Source organism: Durio zibethinus, chromosome 28 (genome assembly GCF_047325235.1).
Source record: "Durio zibethinus cultivar Kanyao isolate XHJ-2024 chromosome 28, ASM4732523v1, whole genome shotgun sequence".
NCBI classification, from domain to species: Eukaryota; Viridiplantae; Streptophyta; class Magnoliopsida; order Malvales; family Malvaceae; genus Durio; species Durio zibethinus.
This window is the reverse complement of record NC_143189.1, coordinates 1,802,354-1,828,347: the sequence shown is the minus strand read 5'-3', so window position 1 is coordinate 1,828,347 and position 25,994 is coordinate 1,802,354. Positions and strand designations below refer to the sequence as shown.

Below are 25,994 nucleotides of genomic sequence, written 5' to 3'. Positions count from 1 at the left end.
CCACAAAAAACGCCTTGCAAGTTTATGATTAAGTCTCTACATATATATCATTCCTTATCCACACATCCTTCTAATGTGGGATTGGGAGCGTTACAATCTCCCACCTTTAATGCTTGACGTCCCTGTCAAGCCGAGTTCATCCACAAGACCAAAATCACACCAGACCATCATGTAGCACTTAGTGACTCCCACGGCTGTGGATTGGTGATCGCTTTGATACCATTTGTGGAGACCCGCACCCAACCTACGAGGTATTGTCCGCTACTCTTACAACTGCGGACTGATGATCGCTCTGATACCATTTGTAGAGACCTACACCTAACCTGCGAGATATTATCCGTTTTGACCCGAAAGTCTCACAGTTTTATCCCACAAAAGAGACCTCGCAAGTTTTGAATTAAGTCTCTACATGCATCCTTCTGATGTGGGATTGGAGGCGTTACAATCTCCTCATCTTTAATGCTTAATGTCCATCCACAGGACTAAGATCACATCAGACCAACCTGTGAGGTATTGTCCGCCTTGACTCGAAGGTCGTCCATCCACAAGACCAAGATCACACCAAACCATCATATAGCACTTAGTGACTTCCACGGCTTCACCGTGTAACACTTAGTGACCCCACGACTACGGACTGATGATCGCTTTGATATCATTTGTGAAGACTCGCACCCAACTTACGAGGTATTGTCCGCTTTGATCCGAAGGTTTCACGATTTTATCCCATCAAAAAGACCTCGCAAGTTTTGGATTAAGTCTCTATATACATCTTTCTGATGTGGGATTAGGGGCATTACAATCTCCCCATCTTTAATGCTTGATGTCTATCCACATGACCAAGATCACACCAGACCAACCTGAGAGGTATTGTCCGCTTTGACCCGAAAGTCTCACGATTTTATCCCACAAAAAGAACCTCGCAAGTTTAGGATTAAGTCTCTACATACATCCTTCTGATGTGGGATTGGGGGCATTACAATTTCTCTACCTTTAATGCTTGACGTCCATCCACAGGACCAAGATCACACCAGACCATCATGTAGCACTTAGTGACTCTCACGACTGCGGATTGGTGATCGCTCTGATACCATTTGTGGAGACCCGCACCCAACCTGTGAGGTACCTATACTTCAAGACTCTATCTAAGGATTCTATCTTTATACTTTATCCTTATATTTGCTATTAAGCTTTCATTTCCCCCTACCTTATTTTCTATTTCTATACTCTTTTTAAATTCAAGGACTAAGCAATGAATAAAAAAAAAAAAAGAATAGATTTATGGGCCCCTACCTTATAATTTATCTTATAATTTATAATATAATGAAAGTCATGCTTGATAGAAAGATTAGATCACATAAAGTCAACGAATGAGGTGGGTTCATTAACAATTCACAGATGAAAAAATGGCAAAAAAGAAAGCATTCACTCCCCTTCTATATCTTGCATCTATAGTATTTTTGCCCTGATGGATCTCTCTCTCATTTAATAAAAGTCTGAAATATTGGATTACTAATTGATGGAATACTAGGCAATCCGAAACTTTTTTGAATGATATTCAAGAAAAGTATTCTAGAACAATACTAATTTCAATTTTTATTTGTTGAGTAATAACTTAAGCCTTCAATAAAATACTTTTTGTAGAAATATCAATAGATATTTCAACCTATTGTTTTCGATTACGAAAAAAATTAAATATTACATTAGCTCATAAATCAGGACACATATTATATCTCTCTATATATATGAAAGAATGAATAAAAAAAAAGATTTCTTTTTTATTCTTTCTTTTTCGTTCCTATTCTTCTTTCTGATCTGAGAAAATTATGCATTGTACATTTAAATTTGAATTTTGAATTAGGAATTCCAGGTACAAATATACAAATACAAGTGGTTTTTAACCACACATACATGTGATTATATATGTATTACCATAATGTATGTAATACGATAAAGAATGAGGATTTTAAATGCGAGATCTAAAAACATATCTTTTCGTAGTACCGATACTAAGTACTCTATGGTTCAATTCTTTAACGGGTTTATTGATAGAGATCAATCGTTTCTTCCCGGATGCATTAACATTCCCTTTTTTTTAATTCTAGTTATTGTTGCGGGTTAGGGTGAAAAAGATTAGATCGATATACAATCAAATATCTGTGACTAATCTCTTGCCCCCTTGACTTTAGTTGTTTTTAGAATTATAATTCTATAAGAAATAATTCTATTTAGTTTTTTTTTTTTAGAATTCTAATTATATAAGAATTATATAAAATAAATAAGGAAGGTAGAACGAAAAAAGTGGATTGAACTTCAACAAGGGTTTGAAGAGGTGTTGCAAGTTTACATAGAGTTAGTGAAGTCTTACTCTATCCCTTGCTAGGAATAGGGGACTTCCAAGTATGAGTCTTTAGTAACAGAGACTAGTCTCTCGCTCCCCTTGACTTTAGTTGTTTTTATAATTATAATTTTTTAAGAAATAATTCTATTTAGCATTTTTTAGAATTTTAATTATATAAGAATTTTATAAAATAAATAAGGAAGGTAGAACTAAAACCCTTTGACTTTAGTTGTTTTTAGAATTATAATTCTATAAGAAATAATTATATTTAGTATTTTTTAGAATTCTAATTATATAAGAATTATATAAAATAAATAAGGAAGGTAGAACGAAAAAAATGGATTGAACCTCAACAAGGGTTCGGAGAGGTGTTGGGACCAAAATCACACTAGATCATCATATAGCACTTAGTAACTCTCCCATGGCTGTGGAGTCTCATGATTGCGGCATGACTCCACTGTGTAGCACTTAGTGATTCTCATGACTGCGAACTGATGATCACTCTGATACCATTTATGGAGACCTACATTTAACTTGCGAGGTATTATCAATTTTGACCTGAAAGTCTCACGATTTTATTCCACAAAAAACGTATTGTAAATTTAAGATTAAAGCTCTACATATATATAATTCATTATCCACATATCTTTTTAACATGTGATTGGAGCCTCGCAATATTGCCTTGTTGAATGTACCTTAAAATCCATATTTTTTTTCAACTACTTCAACATTGAAGGCTATATTCTTCCTGAGTACGTCATGACTAGGGATGGCATCGGGGCGGGGCGGGTCGGTTTTTCACTTTCCCCGCCTCCGACCCGATGCTTTAATGCTTCTACCCGATACCCGACCGGCCCCCGCTCGAAGGTTGTAGCTGAAAAACCCGACTCCGACCTGCTAAAATATTATTTACCCGAATTTTACCCGACCCGACCCTAATTTAATCTACTACCTATTCAAAATTATTGCAAATGTAATAAATCATAATCTAAATATATTACAAACATAAACAAATTTAACATAATCACTCACAAATTCAAACTTAGTACATACAACTTTTTTTATTTAATAAAAATCTCATAAATTCTTACCATAAATAATAGAATTATAAAATACATAAAACATAGTAAATCAAAACTAACAAATTCTCACAATAAATGATGGAATTATGAAATATATAAAACTTAGTAAACTAAAATTTAAATATCAAACAAGCATAAGTTAATAACTAAAATTTAAATATAATACATAATACAAGATAAACATTAAAAGCTTAAACTACCACAATAAAAAGTTAAATTGTTTGAACATTCTTTCATCCAATATGGTGAAAATCTTCCAAGACCACAACAAATCATTTCATCATCACTAAGCTTCATATCATCATTCTCCTCTGACCACATTAGTCCTATAAAATAAAACAATAAGATGAATAAATAAATATGATAAAATAATAATATAAAAAATAAATTAGTTAAAAAAGATAATATTATTTACCAAACTAGTTATCTTTTCTTCAATCTCACTATCATCAACATCCTCGTAAAAAGAATTTTCTTCTAATGAAATTGACCCTACAAATGAAATAATAAAACATTAACAAATAATATATAACAACAAAATATAATAACTAACAATATGCTAAAATAAAAAATAAAATTATATAATATGAATTATTGTACCTTCTTCTTTAGCCCATAACCAACTTTGACAACATGTTAAAGCTTCTATAGTTGATGGATGAAGTCTATTACGTTGTGCACTCACCAACCTCCCTCCAGTACTAAAAGTAGACTCTAAAGCAACAGTAGAAACTTGTATGGCATATATATCTCTAACAATAAGTTGTAAGGTCGAAAATTGAGGCCTAGTTAGTTTCCACCAATTCAATATATCAAAATCTCTTTTTCTTGGTATGACTTCTTCATCCAAGTAACGATCTAACTCTGATTTTACTTTTGATTTTTTCTTTTTTTTCCTTGAAACAAAATCATCATAGTCTCCCAAATTTCTCAATTCAGTAACACCAACACCATCTAAAAATGAAAAGCTTGAACTAGAAGGTCTTTCTTCCTTTTTCAAAGCCAAAATTTTCTCATACTCCTTAAGCAAATCCTGACATATTTGCACAATCCTTTCAATTTCAAATTCAGCATTTTCTCCATAAATCTTTTCAAAGTAATACTCCAACAACTCTGTTTTATACCTTGGATCTAAAATTGTAGCAACACCCATTATACCATGCACATCATTCTAATATTTTTCAAATTTGCCTAACATGCTCACAGTCATACATGAAATAATTCTATCGGTCTGCATAATCCATTCATTCAATTTCAATCTGATTTTGCAAATATTAGGAAAATAAAGATTTACAGTAACATATTTTGTGCCAGAAAACCCTTCAGTGATATCATAAAATAATTTCAACTTCTCAAAATCTCGGTTGCAATGATCCAATCATTTTTAGTTGGTAAATGTTTGTACAAAGGATCACCATGTAATTGCACACAACGAGGAAAAACATCTTTATAAAACAAAGCTGTTCGAAGCATCAAATAAGTAGAGTTCCATCGTATTTTGACATCAACACACAACTTTTTTAAAGTTGGAATGCGCAATTGATGCGCTGCCTCTTCAAAATTTTCCCACCTCTTTGGTGTAGCACCCCAAAAAAGGACACTATCACGAATTCTTTCAATTCCATCTCCAATCACACTCAATCCATCTTTCACAATCAAATGCAAGATGTGTGCACAACAATGCATATGAAAAAAAGCCCCATTAAGCAAAAATACATCACAACCAATTCTATCAATTAACAACTCAATAACACCATCATCCACACTACAATTATCAACTGTAATAGATGAAAGTTTTCTATCAATATTCTAATCTAGGAAACATTTCATCAAACTTGAAGCAATGACCTCTTTTGTATGTGGAGTTGGCACATATTCAAACCTAATTAAACAATCAATTATTTACACTAATTTAATAATTAATTCAATAATAATAATTACTTAATAAAAAATAAACATTATCAAAATAAGACAATTTAATAAAATATACCTGATGATGCGTTTTTGTAAGTTCCAATGATTATCGATGTAATGAGTAGTGACAGCCATGTATCTTCTTTTTTGGTGATCAGCAGTCCACATATCAGTTGTGATAGCAATTCTCCTTTCATTAGCTTTCAACTTGGATATTATTTTTGCCTTTTCCTCTTTGAAAATCTTCAAAATATCACTCTTTATAGTATTTCGAGAAGGCATAGCAACAAAGGTTGGAGACTGCAAGAATACTTTCTGAATTGCACATGATCAACCATTGATAAAGGATATTCGTGCATGATTATCATGTTGGCAAGCTCCCTCCTTGTGACATTTTGATCAAAGGAAAAGTTTTTTAGTGTTACTTTTCCATCTGCCTTCCTTTGATTTGCTACCAGCACTTGTTGACGAATATCCATTTGAAATCGCTTGCTGCACCTGTTTGAATGCTCACGTAAATGACTTGTCCCATTTTTTGAAGCACCACCAAGTTTTTTCTTACAATAATTGCATATTGCCTTCCATTCATTATTGATTTTCTCTTTTTTAAAATGTTTCCATACTTCTGATTTTAGCTTACTTGAGTTATACCCACTATCATCAACTTCAACACCATGATTCGTCATATTTAATGATTGAGTTGTATTTTCATCAGATGTTGAAATTCGAGTTTGCTGAATTAGTGATTGATGTGAGGTAGAAGTAGGAGGTGTTGGGAAACACGAATTATCTCCCAAATTAGACATTTTACCTTTATTCAAAAATAACAGACATGATTAATTTCCAAACACCACTAAAGTTTATGTTAATGACAATAAACTAAGATTATAACTTGAAGGGCAAAGCAAGCTATTCAGAAAGACTAGACTAATTATCTCAAACAGAACCATTTTGTTATGATTCCCCCTTCAAAAAAATGCTAAGGTAACACACTGAGAACTTCAATATTGCTGATATGCATGGATCAGAACCAGACGATGGCATATTCAACTATAGACATATAATCTAACAAGAATCCTCACCTATTATATAAACAAGAATGAAATTTCTCAGTGAATTTCATACAAGCAAGGTAGTAATTCATCAACTTAAATTTCTTGTAGATCAGAATGTTATCATCATTATGTTTGTTATTGCCTTCAAATAAGGCAACAAGAGATAAAGGGAGAATAAGGAGACATAGCAAACATGCCTGAAAATAACATCTAGTAAAATCATCTATGGCCTGTTTCCTACCTAAATCTAGCGAACTTTTCGCTAAAGTCGTCGGCGATGCTGAAAACATCATTTTTGAAAGAAAAACCCCGAAAATCAACCAAAAAAGTTTTTTTTTTTGGAAATTCAAATTAATATCCTTGCTAAACTCACACTGAAAAACTTAGAAGAAGATCGACATAGCAGACATTTTGAGAAAGAAAAAGAAAATAAAAAGAGAAAAAAAATGAAAATTGAAACGTTTCGGATTTCGTTGGAAGAAACGAAAATCAAAACTGCTTACTAAAAAAATCGAGAAAGATGAACAAGAAAGTAAACCAGCGGCTTTTTAAAAACGAAAGTTAAAAATTCTAAAAAATTAAAAAAAATTTCTTACAAAAGATTAAGGTTGTTGAGAAACAAGCCTTTCAAAACCAAGCAATAAAAAAAAAAAACTGTTAAAGTTGTTTTCAGAGAAAAAAAAATAAGCTTCTTCTCCTTCTTCTTCTTGTTTTTTTTTTTTTATGTTTTGCTTTGGGTTTTATCAGACTCAAAGAAACGGTTTGGATCTGATAAAGAGGGTTTAAATTAAATGGTTTGAAATTTATTCAAGACTAAAATAGGAGGACTGAATTGATTAAAATAATAATTAAAATAATATTTTTGGAAATAAAAAATAGAAAGAACTGACGGAATTGAAATGCACGCTTGGGAGTGGGTAGCACCTATGTGAGTGTGAAGCAGCCTGGCAGTCTGGCAGATAGAAGCAGAAATGCAAAATAGAACGGCTGAGGAAGACGAGAAAGAACGGCCAAAACCCAAAAGAAATTAAAATTCAGAAACCCTAAAAAAAATTATATATATTAAGGGTATTTTGATAAATATTTCAGGTCGGGTAGGGTCGGATTTCATACAAACCCGATCCCGACCCGAATTCGATATTTTAAAAAAATAAAACCGACCAGACCTGAAACCCGATTTTTGAAAAAAAAATCCGACCCTAAAATAGTCGGATCGGGTTGGAACCCGACGGTTTCGGGTTGATTTGCGGACCCTAGTCATGACTGGAAGGTTGGGTTCCTCTGCGTCCAGGAAAATCCTGCACTTGCAAGCAGGCCAAACATGCCAACCGTGATTCTCCAGCTTACCGGTGGAACAAACCTTCTGCAATCAAAGCAACCTGCATTTGCTTTTCAGAGTTGGCAAGACTGCTCTGAAGTGCTTCATGAATGAGGTCACTCTGTCAGCGACCGAAGGCCGATGATTGATGAATGATGATGAACAGATTCTTTCTAGCTTAGGTATTATGGTACTTCAGTTACAGATGTGTGCATTACTAATCTTTGGGCCCTCAGCTACGCAAGGATCAAAAGACAGAAATATGATCAAATAATGTATATAAACCTCCATTTATAACCATATTTAATTGATTCAAGCTTTTTTTTTTTTGTTTTTTTTGGGTTTCAGTAATTAATATAACTATACTACATGTCATGTCAGAAATAACTTTTACTTCTGAACAAGGCCCATCTAAAAAACAGAAAATCAATATTTCTCTTTCTGCAACAAGAAAGTTGAGTTTTTACCAATTTTCACATCAAGAACTAACAAACAATTGATTTGGGAACTAAATTAAATAGAAAGAAAGCAAAACTAGGATTAATAAAAGACCCTAAAGATTTTCAACTTTGTTTGGTAAGGTTTTATAAAATCAAGTTTCCAACTAAACCTGTGTTATTAAATCCTGTTTGAAAATATGGCAGAATCCGTAAGGGTTGGCAACTTGGTAGTATATTTTGATATTTTCCATTAGATAAATATACAATAACTCAAGAGTAAAATTGGCTTCTACCCTAGATTTGGAAGGAGAAAGTGTATAAATGTACTGAAAAAAAAGGGAAAAGTGAAATCTTTTTAGATGACTAGATTTGGATTGAAAGAGGATGACAGAAAAAAGGTTAAATTAAAATTTAACAATAAAAGACAACAGCTCAAAAAACATAGATTTAATAATTTGTAAATGATAATTTATATATTTATATTATATTTTATATAAAAATTATATATTATAGTTATATCGATATAAAAATATAAAATATATATATTTATTTTATTAAATTTATATATAAATTTTATTGAAATTTTATATTGTACCATTTTTAAATTTTTTATATTATTTTTGTATTATATAATTATATCATATTTTAAAGTATTTCGAAATTTACTGTCGCCTTTTGTGGTAGGCTACAGCGCTGTCCAAGAAATGTCCCATTCCAAGACAATAACAAGCCCAGCAGCATCATCCCGCGTGTGAATCATTCGTTTTCTTTGTGAATGTGAACTGCCCATCCCAACACCGAATACCAGGGAAAAAGGAGAGACGAAAAGCACATTTAATCTGCACAAATATAAAAAAGATGGTTAGGTGACCCTCCAGTTTTCAGTCTTTGACCTAGTGAAACACATGTGCAAGCCCAAACCAGGCCCATCATTTTTTCTTGGTTTACAGTACTATGATATTTGGTTTTTAGTTGCTTTTTCAAATGCCAAATTCAAAGAAGAAACCAAGAATATCAAGAAAAAAAGCAAGCAAAGACCCAAGTATCCTCTCCTATCAAACAATACTAAATGTGTTCAAAATGGACAAACCAACTAAACCATTTTGTTTTGAGAGAGAAGCTCCCAGAGCTAAAGTAAAGAATGAGAACTATGACAGATGACCATATTTGTAACTTCTTCTTGCTCTTCACTTTCCTAACTATCTTCCCAACAATTTCCATTTCGGTAGACATCTTATCTGCTACTCAGTCTATCATACATAACCAAACTCTTGTCTCCCCAGGTGATGTTTTCGAGCTCGGATTCTTCACCCTGGAACATCCAGGGGAATGGTACGTCGGGATATGGTACAAGAACATTCCTGAAAGAACCTACGTGTGGGTTGCCAACCGAGATAACCCACTTACAAACTCGTCAGGTATTTTTAAGGTGGAGGATCGAGACCTCGTTCTTCTTGACCAAGGACAGAATCTTGTATGGTCATCAAATTTAACAAAGGGCGACAACCCTGTTGCACAGCTGTTAGACTCTGGAAATTTGGTTTTAAGAGAAGCAAACGCCAACGATGGGACCAACAACTACCTTTGGCAAAGCTTTGATTACCCTACAGATACGTTGTTACCAGATATGAAGCTCGGATGGGATCTCAACACAGGTTTTAACAGGTTCTTAACAGCCTGGAGGACGAGAGGGGACCCTTCATCTGGGGATTGCTCGTTCAAGCTGGATTATCATGGATTTCCCGAAATATTCTTGTGGAACAAGCAAGAGAAAGAATACAGAAGTGGTCCATGGAACGGTCTAAGGTTTAGCGGTGTCCCGGAAATGAAACCTCTTGATTATATCTCTTTCAACTTTGTCACCAACCAAGATGAGGTATATTACTCATTTTCTATAGCAAACAAGAACTTGCTTTCCAGATTGATAGTTACTCCAACAGGGGCTCTTCAAAGATTAACATGGATTCCCGATACTAAACAATGGAATCCATTTTGGTTCGCACCAAAAGACCAGTGTGACAATTACCGGGAGTGCGGTCCGTATGGTATATGTGACAGCAACGCATCTCCGGTTTGTAAGTGTCCAAAGGGGTTCAGTCCAAAGAATCAGCAAGCATGGAATTTAAGGGATGGATCTGATGGGTGTGTTAGAAAGACAGATTTAGATTGCACCAAAGACAAGTTCCTGCACTTGCCTAATATGAAGATGCCAGAAAGTACAACTTCATTCGGAGACAATACCATGAATCTTAAGGAATGTGAAGCATTGTGCACCAGGAACTGTTCTTGTACTGCCTATTCTAACTCGGATATTCGAAATGGAGGCACTGGATGTGTCATTTGGACTGGCGACCTGATTGATTTGAGGCAATATACAGGTGGTGGACAAGATCTCTTTGTTAGATTGGCTGCTTCTGACCTAGGTACGTTTCAAAATTCCCTTTCTTTAATAATCTTCACTCGGGATTATTTTCATTATGCGTAATCGATCGGTTGAATCAAGTCAACTAGAACAGGGGATCCCCTGTTTTAGATGTTGTGAGTTGAGGCTCACATTAGTTGAACCAATCTTAGAAGACATTACCTTAACCCAAAAAACAAAAAGAGGCATCGAAACATTGAATGGCAGCAAATGTTTGGGGTGAAGCCTAACTAACCCCACAATTCTAGAATTACAATCTCATGAAATACGACAATCTTTTGAAATATTTCCTTTAGCAAGATTTGATATACGTCACAGCCGACTGTGATGAGTTGGTGATACGTAAAAAATTTTTATATGTGTCAGATCACTGTTTTGAAACATTTCAATTCCTCCATGAATCAAATGGTGCTAAGGTTGTCTGTCATAGGTTATAGTCCAAGTGTTGGAGTGAAGATAGCTGAACTCCTCGCCATGATTGGTTCCGTGAGATAATGGCTTAATCAAAAGATGTAACGTTTTCACTGTCCCCACTTCCCCCCCACCAAAAAGCCTCTGCATACAGTCAATATACATACAAGAGTCTTAATTCCTTCCTGGATGGTTCCACAAATTGGGCCGACGTTTTTGACCTGGTAGGTTAAGTTGGAGCCAACGTTATATTTGTGGTTTGTTTTCACTTTCGCTTTCTGAAGCAATAACAATGTTTTCAATATTTCAGTTGGAACAATAATTCCGTGGGTCTAGTTGTGATTTGGAAGGTGTTTCCTTTTCAACTTTTGAAAGCGACGCCTATCTTTAACCTCTACCTAATACCATCCTTTTTATGTCACTCTTTAAAGATAAAACCAAAGTGTATTAAATCTTAGCTTGCTGGTTTACACATTTTTTTTAATGGAATTGGGCCGATTAGCATTGCCTTTAGTACTTTTCGAATCAATAATAACGAATAAATCAATTATGACCAGTCAAAGTTATAATATCTATATATGAGTGATTCTCTATGATTGTAGTTGGTATGAAAAGTGTGTTGCAAGTTACCGGATAAAAAAAGCTTAGGCCTTTAAGGTTTAGGACCTAGTGGCCCACTCTCTTTCCCTTAACCCACAAGGGGTAGGATGTGTTGAAATTTAGGCCTAAATTAAGGTCCATATAGGAGAGTTAGTAAGCCCTTGGCCCCATAATCCACCTAAAAAAGTGTAATATTTAGGCCCAAATCGCCTAAGAACCCGTCCTCCAACATTCCTGTCAAGGACCCTCTTGAGGATGTCAATCGGCCATGGAATTTTGATTTATCTGCTAAGCTGTCAGTGATATAATGGTAGAAATAAATTCCCAACCAATCATTATTTTCCGGAAGAAAAACCCTCGGTTGTTGGTGAGTTAGGTATCATGTGGACATTGTTTTAAAGAGGATTTTCATCTTTTGATATGGAAGTTGTATAACAAAATATGCCTGCTACAGCCAATGAATTTATTAGGAAAAGGTCCACAGGAGTAATGGCAGAGACTCGTGCTTGCTTCTGTCATTAAATTTTCTACTACTAATAAGGATGATGGCATCCTAAAAGAGTTCTCACTTGGGACTGATGGAATTGAACAGTGTACTGAAATTATGATACAAATAAAGTAGTAAATATTTAAGGTTTGAAGTGAATGCATTGAAAAAACTGCATCAGAAGGGGTAGCTGGACTTTAGGTTTAGACTTTAGACTTAACAGCTTTGGCGGTCTTACTGGTTGTCTGGTTCTGTAAATACGGGCGGTTGCCATCTCATTCATGGCTTGCATAATACATTGTTTGTGCTGTGTGGAAGGTGACCTATCAGAATAATGACTGGTGACACAGAGCCGAGTTGTCGTGTAATGTAGCATCGTAGCATGTTTTTAACTCTTAAGTACTTTCATTTTCATATGTTTCTAGCATATAAATTGATGATTATTGGAAAGGTACAGCTACAGCCAGTCAGCCACAAGTGCAATTTAGGGAGAATTTAGTGAGAATTTTCAATTTTCGCAAAGTTAGAACTCTTCTACTAATTCCCCAGAAAACAAGTACTATAAAATATTTCAGTGATTGTGAAAGTGAAAGTGAAAGTGAAAGAGGGTAGCACTTCAGCCTACAAATTCTTACTGTTATGGCTAATGATTAAATCTGATTTTTCTTTCAGGAGATGGTGGGAACAAAACTGCTCTGATTATAGGCATTACGGTGGGTGCTGGCGTTTTGCTTTTAGGATTGATAGCCTATGTCATATGGAAGAGGAAGGCAGTGGGAAGAAGAGGAAAAATAGAAAAGAAAGGTAACTGGAGTTTCAAGTTTGGATGACTAAGTGAATATAGTTATCCCTGCAGTTTTTTTTTTTATTTTTAGGTTTCAAAGTTTTATCTTTCTACTTTTCAGGTCCTCATGAAAGAAGCCAGGATTTTCTATTGAATGAAGTGGTTATCTCATATAAGAAGGAATACTCGGGTGAAAGTAAACCTGATGAACTAGAATTACCATTGTTTGATTTTGATACCATTGCAACAGCTACAGACAACTTTTCTGATGAAAATAAACTTGGACAAGGTGGTTTTGGCTGCGTATACATGGTAAATTCAATGATACAAACAATACCTCTGCATGCAAATAGTCACAGATGAACTCAAAATCTAACCATGAAAATACGTATGCTAATGCCAGGGTAGGTTGGTTGAGGGTCAAGTGATAGCAGTAAAAAGGCTCTCAAAGAACTCTGGGCAAGGGACTGAAGAATTCAAGAATGAGGTTAGACTGATTGCAAAGCTTCAACATAGGAATCTTGTTCGACTTCTTGGTTGCTGCATTGAGATGGATGAGAAGATGCTAGTCTATGAGTACATGGAACACAGAAGCCTTGATTCTGTTTTATTCAGTTAGTCCCTCTCACAACTTAATGAACTCAATTGGGTTCTCTTTAGTAAACAAATTTGATTAAGGTAACAATTCTAAATTCATGGCACTTATAGCAGTTGAAACTTTTTTCAGATAAAGAAAGAAGCTCCTTATTAAATTGGCAAAGGCGCTTCAACATTATATGTGGTATTGCCCGAGGACTTCTGTATCTTCACCAGGATTCCAGATTCAGGATCATCCATAGAGATCTCAAAGCAAGCAACATTTTACTCGATGGAGAAATGAACCCCAAAATTTCAGACTTTGGCATGGCTAGAATTTTTGGTGGTGATCAAACAGAGGCAAATACAAAGAAAGTGGTTGGAACCTAGTAAGTACTGTAAACTTGATTTCTATACTTGTTTGAAAATGTAAAAACAAAAGTTCCTCATCCTAATTACCTGTGATATGCAGTGGTTATATGTCACCTGAATATGCAATGGATGGTCTCTTCTCAGCAAAATCAGATGTTTTTAGCTTTGGTGTTCTGGTGTTGGAAGTCGTCAGTGGCAAGAAGAACAGAGGATTTTATCACTCAAACAGTGAACTCAACCTTCTTGGCCATGTAAGCAGAGTATCACATCTTATTTCTACTGATGCTTATACTCTTATCACTAGCGAAAGCCTGTCATGTCACTGAATCAATACTTAATTGGGTTCGTATTATTGCAGGCATGGAGATCATGGAAAGAAGGGAAGGGATTGGAGTTAATAGATTCAGCAGCAGGTGATACCTATCCAGCACATGAAGTACTAAGGTGTATACAGGTTGGTCTTTTGTGCGTGCAAGAGCGTGCAGAAGACAGGCCAATTATGTCGACTGTGGTTTTGATGCTGAACAGTGACACAGCCATAATGCCCCGTCCTAAAACGCCTGGTTTTTGCCTAGGAAGAAATGTACTTGAAACTGATTCATCTACCAGTAAGCAAGATGAATCATGCACTGTGAACCAAGTCACGGTTACAATGCTAGATGCCAGATAGTGAAAGGTCCGGCCTCATCAAGGGTGTTTGTATATCTCAAAAACTTGACTTCATATATTCTGTTGTGATTTTTATGACAGCCTTTGCCATAATTTTTGTGGCAGTTTTGGGTAGTTAAGAATCTTTTGTGGTGTAACTTGTAAGAAATATCTTCCATTCAAATGGCACGAATGAGAACATACTGTCGTAACTTGTAAGATCTCATATGTTTTTGAATTTCGAATGGCATGAGCAGAATTAGATTTGAATTGCCATTTGTTTGGTACAAAATAGCCACCTGAATAACACACAAAGACTCAAACTAACAACTTTTCTGCTGCAAATAAGATTGGAGAAGGTGGATTTGGACCAGTATACCAGGTAGAAATCTATTTGCAGATTGTTCTGGGAGGCATCATCTATTTTAGACTATTTCTTCTCTTTTTTCCATTACTGTTTCTAAATAATCTTCGATATAATTCATAGGGTGAGCTACTGTCTGGACAAGACGTAGATGTGAAGAGACTTGCAGATAATTCTGGACAGGGCCTTCAAGAGTTAAAAAATGAGGTCATTTAATTTTGATCTCCAAACTTCAACATATAAATCTGGTCAAGCTTCTAGGTTGTTGCGTTGAAAGGGAAGAAAGAATGTTAATCTATGAGTACATGCCAAATATTAAAAGTATGGTCTCCTTTTTCTTTGGTATCTCAACTTTCTATTTATTTCTTTGATGCTTTATCATTTATAAATTTTTCTTCAGAATATGCATGCTTCATATTCAAGCTAGCCATCAGTATTAAGTCCTTTTGATTTCTTCATTAAGAAAATCAAACTATATTGGATCTTGATGGGCAATGGCTGCAGATGAAACAAAAAGGCCTTCACTTGACAGGAGAAGGAGACATGACATCATATTGTTGGAATAGCTCGGAGGTTTCTTTAATTCAAGACAGAGAATCATCCATAGGGACCTCAAACACTGTAATGTTCTCTTGGACAACGACATGAATCCCAAAATTTCAGACTTCGGTATGTCAAGAACGTTCCGTGGAAATCAAACTGAAGCAAACACAAAGAGCGTAGTTGGAACCTAGTAAGTATAAGGCTCAACCTGCATCTAAAGTGTTTAGATTTTGAATTTTACAGCTAAAAACGATACCATTGTCTTAGGCGATGGATCAAGGACTTTGAGTTAAAAAAAATTAAATTAAATTAAATATCATTTAGGCCTGGATATTGTGGAATGAGGGGAAGGCTTTGGAATTGATGGAGCAAGAGTTTCCTGAACATGAAGCACTCAGACGCATACAGGCAGTGCTCCTTTGTGTTCAGCAGTGGCCAGAAGACAGGACAGTGATGCAAACTGTGCTATTGATGTCGGATAGCAAGAGTATGTCATTAACTCAACCTGGAAGAACTAGGTTTTTATCCAGAAAGGTGTCTTTCATAGACAGATTCATCATCAACCCCTGGGAATCTAATTTCGAATGAGATGATCGTTACCTTATAAGAGGGTCGTTAAATCCACTAACATTAAAATTTTTGTACCATAAATGAGAAACCTTATCAATATTCCTATATAGACAAGGGCCAAAATTCCAAGATGTTTGTGCCTTCTGCAACCTCCACTCTGAAAGCACTGAACACCTTTTCATGCAATGCCAACGGATTAGAAACATTTGGGACAGCTTGAGGGAGGTGGGAGGTTCTTGTTTAAGAATGGACGTTGTGGTGGGGGAGTGGATCAAGAGAAATGCTATTAACAGTCAAGGAATCTCCCATTAAGGAATCCCTTGGGGCGTGATATTCATACATGCCCTCTGGGAAATATGGAGGGAAAGGAACAACCTTGTATTCAGAGGCAATTGAAGTGGCAGAGACATCACAAGACGAGCCGTGGAGAGCGCTGGGGAGTACTTTGCCATGAACCAAAAGGAAGGAAGGGCGGTTAGAAACTCTTGTTCCTATTCGTTGGAATCCTCCTGAAAGGGGTTGGTTTAAACTGAACACTGATGGATCTGCGCATGGAAACCCAGGCAAAGCTGGTGCTGGGGTGGTTGTTAGGGACCACAAAGGGCAGGGGATTGGAGGATCTTCCCGTTTCATTGGGGTTGAGACTGACGTTCTTGCCGAAATATGGGCCCTTAGGGATGGGTTATTGCTCGCTAAAAACCTTAACCTTAGAAATCTTGAAATTTAGCTTGATCATCTGTTGTCATTTCTATGACTAAAAGCCAAATGGTGCCTAACCCTGTGCTTCAACCGCTCATTTCTGATTGCAGGCAGCTTCTGAGGGAGCTTGACAACCAGAAGATCATTCACGTGTTTAGGCAATGATGCCACTTTTGTTTCTTTTGTGGAACCTCCAAACTTTGTGCTTGATTACTGCATGAGGATGCAGTTGGAACCGTTGTGTACCGTTATTTATCTTAATGCTAGTTGCCACCCTGTTCGTACCAAAAAAAAAAAATCAAAATAAATAAATATGTCTAATAGACGTGGCAATGCCCGTGGTTCATGTTCCTTTTCTTCTGTAAAAATATTGTGATAATGAAGGAAAAGGCAATAAATTTCACAGTTCAAACACGTCAGCCATTCTTTTGACAAATTCAATTTCCTCTACCAAAGTAAGCCGAAGGCGAGGCCGAGATTCTTGACTCTGTCTCATCCATCCATGCCTCCCTTCCCCTTTCCTTTTCATCATCATCATCAATCATTGATTGAAAAAACAAATCTATTACATCTTTTTCTCCATAGCTGTCATTTTATTACCAAAAAAAAATTGAAATACTGTCCCTCTGTTTCATTATAATTGTTAAAGGGATAAAAACCAGAAAAGAAAGAAAATTTTAGGTAAATTTGTTCATTGTTACTAATTAAACAAAGGGCCTCCGGCAACACGAAAACCCAAATGGGACAGGCCAACCCAAGCCAATTTGTAATAATTTAAGCAAAACATAAAATAATTAGAAAAAAAAAAAAAAACAAAGATAGGAAACCTTTGACCTTATCCCCTCCAATCATGGATTTTATTGAACTGGCTATGAGAATAATAAATAAATAAAGAAGTCCTGACACTGCCAAATATGTGATTTTTGGACTCATCATGCGATTTTGGAACCCTCCTATCAATATTTGGGCAAGTGCCCAGGCTATTGTTTTTTTCTTTCTTGGCAAATGTCCTTTTTCAGTCTCAACAAGACATCCTTTGGCAACAACAATAAAAAATCCAAACCAATCCTGTCTTAATTACTAGAAAGATATCTTAAAGAAAGAGATTTTCTAGGCCAAACAGAAACAGTCACTAACATCCTGTCTTGTTGTTATGGGGTATGGAGGATTTAACTGTTGAAGTAACAGTGATTAATTGTTTGATATGATACCCTTTTCCACCTAACCAAATTAGTAGAGCTAACCAACTCATCCCTTATCAGAAGGATTAAGGTGGTCTTGTTTTGTTGTTTTATGTTTGGACATTATTTCAAGCATGTCCGCCCATTGAATTGTCGGTTTTCTACATTAATCTTTTTCATTTTGATGATATTTAAAATAAAATAAATAATTAATATATTATTTTGTTTAAATTTAATGAAAAATAGTATATTAAATATAAATTTTTCTTAAACTAATATTTTAAAATTTCAATGAATTGGGTAAAGAATTTTTTAAAAAAATATTTTCAAACATAATAAGTTGAGAAATTGAAGGGTGGAAAAATAAAACAAAATTGTATAAAGCCACGTGTCATTCGAATATGATTTGGCACGCAAATTTGGACTTTTGGAAAGTTGACTTTAAGGTTATACCACTAATAAGAAGGGTGTTAGGGTAATTTCAACCAATACTGGAGGTACGTGGAGCCGTTGCTGCTGGGTAACTCTAGCATTGCCCTTTTTGAGGTTTTTTCCTTTTTAATGCAAATTAATTTATTGTCTTCATTAAAGGCCGAAGCAACAGTTTTTATAATAGGAATCGGAGATCACGTTTCCGAATTTGCCCCTTTTGAGGCGTTGATACCGGAAATATGGCTTTTCTTTGTCATTAATGAAAAAGTTGAGAGAATGATGACTTTCCTGGAAATCTAATCTACCTTGCTTACCCCTAAAAGTTTCGGCCAAAATGGATATATACCCTTTGTCAGCTGAATGAGGAGGGCATTGTGGTCATTTGGTCACCAACAAACTACATTCACAGGCGAACTGCTCGCTGTGTCAGCTCTCTCCACAGCTGCCAAAACCTCATAAACCCTCCTTTCAAAGCTCTTTCGAGAGAGAAGAAAAAGAAAGAGAGGCTGCGTCTTTTGCTCGAGTTGCAAACGAGATGGCTACTCAGTTCCCAGAAGATTTCAAGTGTCCAATATCTCTTGAGATTATGTCTGACCCGGTTATTCTCTCATCGGGTCATACCTTCGACAGAGCTTCAATCCAACGCTGGCTAGACTCCGGTCACCGCACCTGTCCAATTACCAAACTTCCCTTACCTGAACACCCCTGCCTTATCCCTAACCACGCCCTTCGCTCCTTAATTTCCAATTATACCCTTGTCACACTTTCAACATCGCAACCTTGCCCTCAACCCCAGACCCTCATCTCTGCTCTGACATCCTCATCATCCCCTCTTGGAACCAAGCTCGACTCACTTACCCATCTTGCCAGAATCACCAAGCGTGACTCAGCACTTCGCCGCAAACTAACCGAGTCGGGAGCAGTCCCTGCCGTTCTGAAGTGTGTCGACTCGGATGATCCGAGTTTACAAGAAAAGGCACTCTCTTTACTCCTCAATCTCAGCCTCGACGATGATAACAAAGTGGGTTTAGTCGCAGAAGGCGCAATTAACCGGGTTGTCAAAGTCTTACGTATGGGGTCGCCCGATTGCAGAGCCATAGCTGCAACGATCATAACCAGCTTAGCCGTTGTTGAAGTCAATAAAGCGACAATCGGGGCATACCCGGATGCGATTCGGGCATTAGTTTGCCTCCTAGTTGCAGGAAAAGGAAGGGAAAAGAAAGAGGCAGCGACGGCTCTTTATACAATTTGTTCATTTGATGATAACAGAAGAAGAGCTATAGAATGTGGGGCGGTGCCAATACTAATTGGGTTATTGGATTCAGGGCTGGAAAGAGCTATTGAAGTGTTGGGATTATTGGTGAAATGTAAAGAAGGCCGAGAAGAGATGATGAAAGTTAATGGGTGTGTTAAAGTTTTGGTTGGGGTTTTAAGGAATGGGAGTTCAAGGGGAGTTCAATATGGGTTATTTACTTTGAATTGTTTGTGTAATTATAGCGAAAGTTTTTGTTTTGAAGCAAGAAACGAAGGTGTTTTGGAGATTTGTATGGGGTTAGTGGAGGAAGAGAATGAGAAGATAAGGCGGTATACTTCGAGTTTGGTTCAGACTCTGATGAGAGGAGATCATGGTATTGGGTGAATGAAAATTTCTGTGACGGAAAAGGAGGTGAGATTTTTTTTTTTTAGTTTTTTGGTTTTTTTATGGGATGTTTAGAAGGTGGGAATAGTTTCTTGTACAAAAGGAAAAAAGATTAGATTTTTGTATCTGTGTATATTTGAATAAAAGGGAACATTATGGAAGGGAGGGCTCGTTATTCTCCCTGGTTTTTAGGTGTATTAGTGAAAAAAAAAAAAAAAATTTCAAAGTTTTGTTACTTGAATCATAATTTTGGATTGATTTAGAAATTTCCTTGTGTTTAAAGCTTGGCTACAAAGTTTTAATCTCCTGTTAAACTTTTTTCTCTTACGAACTTTTTTGGCCGTGGATTTTGCAAGGGATAAGTTGTTAATAGAGATTGGAAAGAGAAAGAAATGTTCTTATTTAAATCTTGCTCGGTACGAGAAGATTGAATAATGAGATTTATTTCCAGTTATGATTGTGATTGTTTTTTTATTCAATCAATTTGCCTTAGAAATTTTGCCTCATTTAGTTGCTTTGTGTTTATTAGGAATTTGTGGCAGTGACATTCAGTATTCTCGCCCTTTCTTTCTTTATCATTAAATTGTTAATATGGCCTCTGGTTCTGTCATTGAGAGTTAAAAATTTCTGGATCAGATGCTATATAGTAATTTAAACTGTACTTTTGTTTGTGTACTTTATACTGCTAGTTGTTGTTGCTGTTGTCAGACAAATGGGACATTGTTAATGCCCTCAGGCATTGAACTTCGGGGTTGGGATGGGATACTTAATCTGATCAAAGTTACCTCAGTGTTTACTTTCCCATTTTGCATATTGCAACCATTTGAATTTGAAAGAAACTTGAATGAGATGTAATAGATATGTTCTTTTACTAGTTATATTCATTTGCTGAAGCTGTGATTGCTTGTATGACTACAATTTATATGTTTTCTGTGTTGACTAAAAATTTTGAGGCATAAATGGTCCATTATTGCTTGTGTTGTGTGAATTTAACATTTGGACTGGTAATTTGTCTCAAATGATTACTTTGGTTGGATTATGAAGATTATAATGTACCAAAATTGTACCTTGAGAAGAAAAGCAGATCTTATCTTGGTTTAGAGTATAAATAGAATGTATTTGCTATGCCCCATAACGAACTAGGAATGCTGAGTGAACAAACAACTTTTGTCTGTGCAAACCTTGTAGTTTTAGATTGCCATATCAAATAGGTGTTAGGTTAGTTTCTCTGCCTGGCCATATGAGATGCCGTAGCAGATGGCAAGTAGATTTGCTTGCTGGAGCATCTCGATAACTAGCTGAAGAGTATATGGCAGCTTTACTAGGGACCATCATTCTCTAACTTCAAGAGAAGGTATGTTCCATTGAAGTTTAATCAACAGTTTCTAGAGATTTTCTTAATGGCTTTATATACTTGAACTTTTATGAGTTGATGTAGGTGGAATGTCATTTAAACTGTAATGAAATGATATGTTGTAGGCTAAAGCTTCATGACAAGTTGCTGCTTACTTAGATATGGAAACTTTGAGTTGCAATTGTCAGAAAATCATCCATAGGTTGAGAAACTGTGAAAAGTGCCTTCGAAAACCATAAATTGAGCAAACCAACCTTGAATTGAGCAATCCCCATTCCTATTTTCTGATTTTGATCCTCAATGTTTCTCATTTTCCACTGTGCAACTTCAATTTTCATTTAAACGTTTTGAGTTTGGACATGGCTTTTATTTGCATGGTGAAAGTGGTTTCTTTGAAATGATTAATGAATTTCACTTTAGCTTTGTTAGCCGCCAAGGTATCATTGTAGGATTGGTTGTTGTAGTCCAGCAGTGCATCATGTGCAAGTTCATAGCTGTTTATAAGGGCTTAGGCGTAAGCTGGTTTCCAACCATGTTATTCTTGGGGAAGTCTACAACAGCAAACAGAAGATGAATTATTTGTGAAGCAAAGCTTAAGAATTGATGCCTTCATTTCTACATTCAGCATACAGATACATTGTGCATAAAAATTGTGACATATGACATTTCATGCAATACTTCATAGATACTTAAACATATTGTTTGGTAGGTAACATTGCATAAAGTTAGTTATTTGATAACGGTGGTTGTCCACTTATCCCACATGCTACATGGTCAGGCCGTGTGTAGTTGGTATTTGATAGGTTCTCTTATTGTTTGATTCTTTCTAGTTGAGTCAAGAATGCATCGCAGCTAATTACATTAAATTAATACAAGATTGAAGGGCCGCTTTGGTAGCCAAATTTGACTTGATTTCATTATGTCAAGGGCCCAGGGCTGACTAATAAGATGATATACATATATATATATATATATATATATATATATATATACTGGATGAGCATGTGTGATCAGTTGACACCTGCCTATACATGTAATTTATATAATGTCTGAATTTTCTAGTGATTATATGTTTTTCTCTGTCCCAACTGGTTTGGGTTATAAAATAGGGCTGTGAATGGAATTACCATCATTTGTTTACTTTTTGTAAAGTGAACGTAATGGAGAATATTTTTTGAGAGTTATGTCGAGGCATGCGTGTTAAAGTAATTCGTAAAAAGAAGGCATCAAAATGAAATGAAGTGTCTGCTGAAAGAGGGAAAGCTCTTATGCTTTTACTTTCTTATGAATTAATTAAATCCTGGTAAAAATAAGTGTATTCGGCTGCCGATAAGGTACCTTTTCATTTACTTTTTATTCTTTAATTTCTTCTTTTTCTTTTGTTTGACGGCGACATAGCCCAAGTGAACAGACCAAATCATCCAAGAAAGAGAGGAACATATCAGACTGAAAAAAAAAATCAGAGGAGCTTCCAATGAGATGGGAGATCCATCTACTCGTTGCCGCCTCCTCCAAGGGCTGCAGCAGAGGAGGGGACGACGGCGCAAAACTTGGTTGCTCTCTCTTCTTTTTCTGATTTGACAACTTGAACGGCAAATATGCTAGGCTAGCCTCTGTCTCTCTCATCCTTGTTGATCTTTTCTGGGCCATGGGTTTGGGTAGCTGGCTGAATGGGTGTAACTTGTTCTTAGGGCAACAAGCAAAGGTCATTAGGTTAGTCTTTTGGGCCTAATAGGTCTCTGGCAAGATGCAGGTGTCTTGGACATCCTGGCCTTTGATAATATAGGCTTTGGGCTTGGCAGAAGTTGATGATATGACGTGAACCTAATCGTGCATATGCATCAGAAGGAAATATCAAACTTGGGTCCATGGGAAACAAAGAAAAACCTCATCGGGCAACATCAAGTTGTGCGAAGGAAATACTGAAAAAATGAAAGCGAAACTGAAAATGGCAAGTAAATACGCAAAAGCAAAACGGGTTATGGGGTACCTAATACGTTAAGTGTATTACTGGATTTGGGTCCACCAAGTGAACAACAAGTTGACAACAACATCCTCTTTTGAGTGGGGCAGTTTATGGTTGTTCACCGACAGTGCCTACTACTTTTCATTTTTTGAAGGAAGAGAGGAAAATGGTAAATAAAAAAAAAGCCAAATGTGCAAAGTGTTTAATTTAGTGGTGAGTCCAATAGCAAGGAAGAAAGCTTCCATAATGCTATCAGCTCAAAAAGCCTACACTTTACCAACCACCCAAAAAAAGGCCAATTTATAGCCATGATTCTGAAGGTTCTGATGAGGTCTTGGGGGTAAAGAAGAAAAAAAATACTACTAGAAAAGATCTGCGTAGACGTTTGATCTCTGTTGGGATATGATGAAATTGGGATGCTCAAAAAAGGGGTCATCCTTTAGAAACACTCGTGGAGCTATCAAAGCCAACAAGCCATTTCTCCTACTCATGTATTTTGGTGGTTACTCTTAAGTTCTATCTATTCCAAGCTCTAACCCCATAGAGAGATTGCATGTACTATTTTCCCCACCAGTTGAGTTCACTCTTCGTAGGAGTCGTGGAGTTAATAACTTTGGGATTGAACTTTAAATTTATTAAATGTTATTTTTTAAAAGTCGTTGTATGAATCAATTAAATTAATCGATGAATTTAACCGAGATTGAATTTAAACATTATGCAAATGTTGTTACAAGAAAACTTTTTTTGAAAAAGTCAGATTGATTAACACATACCATCATAGTCTATTGGCATTAAATAAGTTTAGAATTTAGTAGCTAAATAAAGTCAATGCTCAATTCTGTGTGAATGTTATTTCATTTAAAAATTAGGTTCTACTACAAAAATATAAGGATTAAACTTTAATTAACTATGTTTTATTGTTTGATTATAACTTTTTCAAAAAGATTATCTCTTCAACAATGGGTTTCCATATATATTAGTTTTTCCATATACACTTACCATATGAAGGGATTGATGCTGGTGCCTTTTCCAAACGTTATCCCCCCAACAAAATGTAACTTTATCATATGGCTAAATGGGGACATCAGACATGCATGGAGTTTTGTGAGTGTGAAATGGTGGTCTCATCATCTCATTCTCATCTAACCTAAAAACAAATGTAAAACAAGTGAAAATGCAATCGTAAAAGCTCACTCAACAAAAAGAACAAAGCAAAGGAGAGCATTGTAGCAGGTAAAGATGATGAGATAACAATGATAATTTATAATTATGGGATTGTAATAATGGCTGTTAGGAGTTTTTTTTATTTGTAATAAATATGCGTAAGTGGGATGAAATTTGCAGGCGTGAGGGAGTTGGTATCAAGAAGAAATAAGCACGCTTCAAAACAAAGGCAATTGATGCTGGTTTTAGATCCCCCGGAGACAAAGAGACAATAGGAAATTTCAAACAAAAACACACATGATACCATGTGAAAGCCTTGCTTACTTATTGCTTAGTCTTCATGTCAATGAAGGTACTGAGCAGATTCCACTTGGAAATCAAAAGAAAGCAGCTTTAATCTTCTTCGTATTTCCTTGTGTATGGGAATGCATAGCTGCAATCTTTTTTTTTTTTTTTTTTATAGTGAGTAAACAGTCGTCCCCTCTTGGAATTCAACTGAAAGCTGCTACAAATCTTCTTTCCTTAATGGAATTAAAGTCATTATTAACCACTATAGCAATTTCCATTCTGAATTCAACAAACAGCTGGTACAATCTTCTCATTTCCTTTTAGAGATTACCGGCCAAAATTGCAAGCAAATAACTATGGTTTCTTGCATCAAATAACATCCATCCAACACTCTCCACAATTCTGAATCTGTAAAAAGTATAAAGTCAATGATCTTGACCCTGAACCAATAGATCATATAAGAATCAGATGCATCTTCTCCAATACCTCTGTCTAGAAGCCATGGATCTTTACTGTAAAAATTTACATTTTGTTCTTAAAACGAAGTTGCTTACTTATTGACATACAATAAATATCAAATATATATATATATATATGTGTGAACTCTAAAAATATTAAAAGTGAACGACATAAATATCTTTATGAACTTTAATATATATCAAATTTATCTTAAAATTTTTAGCATTTTTTATTTATTTAATAAAAATTATTTGTTATTAAACATATAATTTTTATTTGTTAGTTATCTAAAATTAAAACTAAAAGCGTTAAAAATGAATAACATAAACAACCTTGTAAAATTTTAAAAATAACAAATTTATTTTTCAATTTCTAGCATTTTTTATTTATTTAATAAAAATTTAAATATATAGCTTCTTATTCGTTATTTATTTAAATTTAAATCAAATAAAAATTTACAAATAAAATTAATATCAAATTAAACTACATTAAAAATTTATTTGTGAGATATAATGGATTTATTGTCGAAAATTAACTCAAATTTACTATCATTTTTTAAAATTTTTTTTGTTAAATTTCATAAATAATAATTCAATCAAATCATTAAAACACATTTCTCATTCTATGAGCCGTGATATACAATGAATCCGTGATACTGAACAAAACATAAACAAAATCTTTTTTTTTTGTATATATATATATATATATATATATATATATCAAAATTACTACTACTAAATATTGAGGAATCCTTGGGAAGTAAAAATCTATGAAAATGACAAAGAAATACCTTAAATATGATACAACGATCTAAGGGGCAACTTTTTTCTTGAGGAAACATGTACCTGACAAACTTATCTAACTCACCTGCTTACCATATTTAATGGT

General features: G+C 35.3%; 1 protein-coding gene, 1 long non-coding RNA gene and 1 pseudogene across 4 annotated transcripts; all 3 read left to right on the top strand.

Moving 5' to 3' along the window:
* The first annotated feature begins 9,128 nt into the window (after positions 1-9,128).
* Positions 9,129-14,717, top strand: LOC111281008 (receptor-like serine/threonine-protein kinase SD1-8). Of its 2 annotated transcripts, XM_089757442.1 has the most exons (8): positions 9,130-9,316; positions 9,431-10,570; positions 12,740-12,871; positions 12,973-13,163; positions 13,255-13,465; positions 13,579-13,816; positions 13,900-14,050; positions 14,158-14,717. In XM_089757442.1, the coding sequence occupies exons 1-8, from the start codon at positions 9,289-9,291 to the stop codon at positions 14,467-14,469; spliced, it is 2,403 nt and encodes an 800-aa protein (XP_089613568.1). In that variant the 5' UTR covers positions 9,130-9,288; the 3' UTR covers positions 14,470-14,717. The 2 variants fall into 2 exon arrangements, with proteins under 2 accessions (XP_022724304.2, XP_089613568.1); XM_022868569.2 differs by having other exon boundaries at positions 9,129-10,570.
* A 421-nt stretch (positions 14,718-15,138) lies between these two features.
* Positions 15,139-17,037, top strand: LOC149510613 (uncharacterized). The gene is made up of 2 exons (XR_016335199.1): positions 15,139-15,544; positions 15,679-17,037. It is a non-coding gene; the product is annotated as an uncharacterized LOC149510613 (long non-coding RNA).
* A 1,370-nt stretch (positions 17,038-18,407) lies between these two features.
* On the top strand, positions 18,408-20,325 carry LOC111281014 (U-box domain-containing protein 8 pseudogene; annotated as a pseudogene). The gene has a single exon (XR_016335197.1). The product of XR_016335197.1 is annotated as a U-box domain-containing protein 8 pseudogene (transcript).
* The last annotated feature ends 5,669 nt before the right edge of the window (positions 20,326-25,994 follow it).